This window comes from Canis lupus, chromosome 8, assembly GCF_003254725.2.
Source record: "Canis lupus dingo isolate Sandy chromosome 8, ASM325472v2, whole genome shotgun sequence".
Lineage (NCBI taxonomy): Eukaryota > Metazoa > Chordata > Mammalia > Carnivora > Canidae > Canis > Canis lupus.
The window spans coordinates 74,867,340-74,871,580 of record NC_064250.1 but is presented as its reverse complement, the minus strand read 5'-3'; the positions used below and the strand labels follow the sequence as shown (position 1 = coordinate 74,871,580).

General features: G+C 41.2%; 1 gene segment (V, D, J or C); it reads left to right on the top strand.

Annotated features, from left to right (window-relative positions):
• Positions 1-2,880: 2,880 nt before the first annotated feature.
• On the top strand, positions 2,881-3,988 carry LOC125755520 (immunoglobulin heavy variable 3-23-like). The segment is given in 3 exon segments: positions 2,881-2,956; positions 3,048-3,374; positions 3,891-3,988. Coding segments are annotated over 3 exon segments (471 nt in total).
• The last annotated feature ends 253 nt before the right edge of the window (positions 3,989-4,241 follow it).

Genomic DNA, 4,241 nt, shown 5'->3' with positions numbered 1-4,241 from the left:
GTGAAACGCCGGGACACCTGCACCCTGATGTTTATAGCAGCAATGGCCACGATAGCCAAACTGTGGAAGGAACCTCGGTGTCCAACGAAAGATGAATGGATAAAGAAGATGTGGTTTATGTATGGTCACTCTTATTGGATTTGTGTTTCCATATGATTATGGGTATTTTCTATTTAAAAAAACAACAACAACTAGTATTTTGATTAATTTAAGTAACAATAAAATTATGAGAATGGGAAACAGAAATAGTGACTAAAGAAATACAAATGAGATTTAAATAAGTATATTGAAAAGACAAATGAAATTTAAAACTCATAGGTAGTCTAGGAAAATATGTGAGCCTGAAATAATACATTTAGATTTCAAAGTGAAGAAACTACTGACACTAAAGAAAACAAAAAGTCCATGAAAAATTGGGCAGTCCAAGTGGCTTAGTGATTTAGCGCCACCTTCGGCCAAGGATTGATCCTGGAGTCCTGGGATCGAGTCCTGCATCGGGTTCCCGTCATGGACCCTGCCTCTCTCTCTGCCTGTGTCTCTGCCTCTCTCTCTCTATGTCTATCATGAATAAATAAATAAAATCTTTAAAAAAATCCCATGGAAAAAAATGCAAAGATGATACTACAGCACATATTGAATAACCAAGGCAAATTATAAAATTTCTAGAATTACCAATCCACTAAAAGTTTTCATAAGGTAATAAAATATAAGCAAAACAAATCTAAGAAGACAAATGAATGTGTAATCTAAAAGCTATTTTCTCAAAAAAAGACCAAAAAAATAAAATAAAATAAAAAAGAACAAACCAAAAAGAAAAAAATCCAGTATCAGATGGATTTATCTATGAATTCTGCAAAAACATTTTCAGAAGAATTAAGGCCAAAACATCTGAACCTATTCCGAAATAATGAGAGTGGAACATGCCCAGATTAGCTTAAGGCGGCCAGGATGACTCTGACAACAAAGCAAGGCAAAGACCCTATAAGAAGGTACTAAAGGTAATATCTCAGATGCACATAAATGCAAAATCCTGGCATCCTGAATGCAACAGCACATGGAGAGGATCACACAGGAGGACCCAGAGGAAATCAGCCCTGAGGTGCAAGGATCCTTCAATATGCCCAGATTATAAATGGGATCCCCTGAATTAGCAGAGTGAAGGATTAGATGTACATGATCCTTTCCTATGATGCCTAAAACAGTTTGGCAAAAGCCATCACACTTTATCCTCAAAACATCTTAAAAATCGAGGCAGAAGAAAATGGGTCGACAGAATAGTGGCAATTTCCAAAACACACACAACAATACCATATTCAACAGTGAAAAACTGAAGCCTTCCTGTCAAGTCAGGAGCCACACAAGGATACTCATTCCCCCCATGATTATTCAACATGGTATCATGAAGGAGAGTAAACTTGACACAGCATGGTCACAGCATGTCAGCTGGTCCCCTGGGTTATTGTGAACAAATGCCACTTTAAAACCCCCAGAGGTCAAACATGGTGAGCCACATATATCCCACATATATCCCCTTGTTGGCAGGAAATAAATCTTCTTCTGAATGTTTCCTTCTCTGTACCATGAGGGAACAACCATCCTCAGCACCAGAACAGGGAATATAGGGCTCAGAATGCTGTACAAACAAGTCTTGTCCGTTTCTTAATAATTCACTGACTCAAAAAACTTCGTGGCTTTAACTTTCCACAAATATAAGGTCTTGTTGTCTTAGAGGTACGTGGGCCGTCTACTTGGGTCTTTGTCTTGGTGCCATATTCTAGGTAGCTCATGCACAGGCAAAATGAAATACTTTACTCCCAAGATCTGTCTAATGTCTACAGAGTTGTATGTCCAAAGAACTCAGGAAAATAGAAGAAAGATATTTTCACCACAAAAATAGGAAGACCTACCCTGGAAATAAAGGTAATGAAAAATTAAAAGATTTTTTTTAGGGATCCCTGGGTGGCGCAGCAGTTTGGCGCCTGCCTTTGGCCCAGGGCGCGATCCTGGAGACCCGGGATCGAATCCCACATCAGGCTCCTGGTGCATGGAGCCTGCTTCTCCCTCTGCCTGTGTCTCTGCCTCTCTCTCTCTCTCTCTCTATGTGACTATCATAAATAAATAAAATTAAAAAAAATAAATAATAAAAGATTTTTTTAAATTTTTTTTATTTATTTATGATAGTCACAGAGAGAGAAAGAGAGAGGCAGAGACATAGACAGAGGGAGAAGCAGGCTCCATGCACCGGGAGCCTGACGTGGGATTCGATCCCGGGTCTCCAGGATCGCGCCCTGGGCCAAAGGCAGGCGCTAAACCGCTGCGCCACCCAGGGTTCCCAAAAGATTTATAAATTAGTAGGTAAAGAAAAAAAATAAATTAGTAGGTAAAGAAAAAAATATATTATCCATATGACATGATCTGCTAAAGGGCAAATGTTTGAACCTCCACAAACAAATGTTTAGAATTAATTAACTATTTCAAGAATGTTCAGGGGATAAAATAAAAATGGCAAATAAAGCTATATTTTAACACAATAACACAAATCACTTAAAAGGAAATTAACAAAATAATTGCATTGACATTGCCATTAAATATGATGGGATCAAATATCGGGATGTAGTTAAAATAATACATACTAAAAATTCTCAACAATAATGAGAGATTTTTAAATAGATGCAAAGAAAATTCTGTTCACAGGTAGAACATTTCATATTCTCACAAGACACGAAACAGGGTTGAATGCAGATATAATGCAATCCCTGTTTATAACTTGTAAAGAATCAAATCTAAGTCTGGAGATGACTATTTAGTCATAGGACATGCAAATAAGGCCCTCCCTCCACAGATTAAACCAGTTCCAGGATGCTCAGGTGACCCCATACAGGGATCAGGACAGAATACAAACAACTCACCATGGAGTCTGTGCTCAGCTGGGTTTTCATTGTCGCTATTTCAAAAGGTAATTCATGGAAGACAAGAGACCTTGAGTTTGTGAGTGAGAAACAGTGGATGTGGGACAGTTTCCTGACCAAGATGTGTTGTGTCTGCAGGTGTCCATGGTGAGGTGCAGCTGGTGGAGTCTGGGGGAGACCTTGTGAAGCCGGAGGGGTCCCTGAGACTCTCCTGTGTGGCCGCTGGATTCACCTTTAGTAGCTACAGCATGAGCTGGGTCCGCCAGGCTCCCGGGAAGGGGGTGCAGTGGGTCGCATGGATTTATGCTAGTGGAAGTAGCACAAGCTACACAGATGCTGTGAAGGGCCGATTCACCATCTCCAGAGACAACGCCAAGAACACAGTGTTTCTGCAGATGAACAGCCTCAGAGCTGAGGACACGGCCATGTATTCCTGTGCAAGGGACACAGAGAGGGGACCTCAGTGTGAGCCCAGACACAAAACTCCCTGTAGAAGGGGATCAGGACCACCAGGGTGTGCACACTCCTCACTACTTCTGTCTTGAAGGAGCAGATGCAAGTGGAGGTTCTGGGCAGGTTTCTTGTCAGGGTCTGGAATTCCTCTCCATAGAGTATTTTCCTGCAGGGAGCATCTCTGGACCAGGAATATCTGTTTAACTATACAGTGTCTGATTCAGAAATTTAGTTTATGTAGGAAAACAGCTAGTTTACATGCGCAAAGAGCTGCTTACACTTATTTATGATTCTCCCTAAAAATGAATAATATACAAATATCTCCATGTTCCCCAACTTCTAGAGGAATCGACAATCAAACACGAAAAATATGTGACGTCCTGAAAATTAGGAAGAATCACAGTGAAGCAGCAAACTTATGGTAATAGAGGTAGACTAGGAAATCACTCAGAATTTCAAGTTGAATTAGTCCTCTCCCTATGATCATCAGCTGATTCTTAAAGACATCTGTATACTGTGTCCAATCAGGGACCAGAAGATTCTACTGGATCCAGGAAGAACCTCAGGATGAGGAACTGGATTGGGAGAGCCTTTTCTCTGCAGGAAATATCTCATTGATACCTTAGGTGCTCATATCAGCTCACAGTGAGTGACTGACCTTCCTCATCTAGAACTAACACCCATGAGATGGGGGCAGAGGTAGGGACTTAGGGGAGAACTTATGTCGGGAGTTTCAGCCCCATGATGGTATCAGGGCCCTTATACACCCAGTCCTGACGCCATGCAAGGTGACTGGGAAAGGGCGCCTTAGGATGTGGGCGCTCTCCAGACACCAGATCTGTTGGCATCTGGACCTCAGACTTCCCAGATTCTAGAACT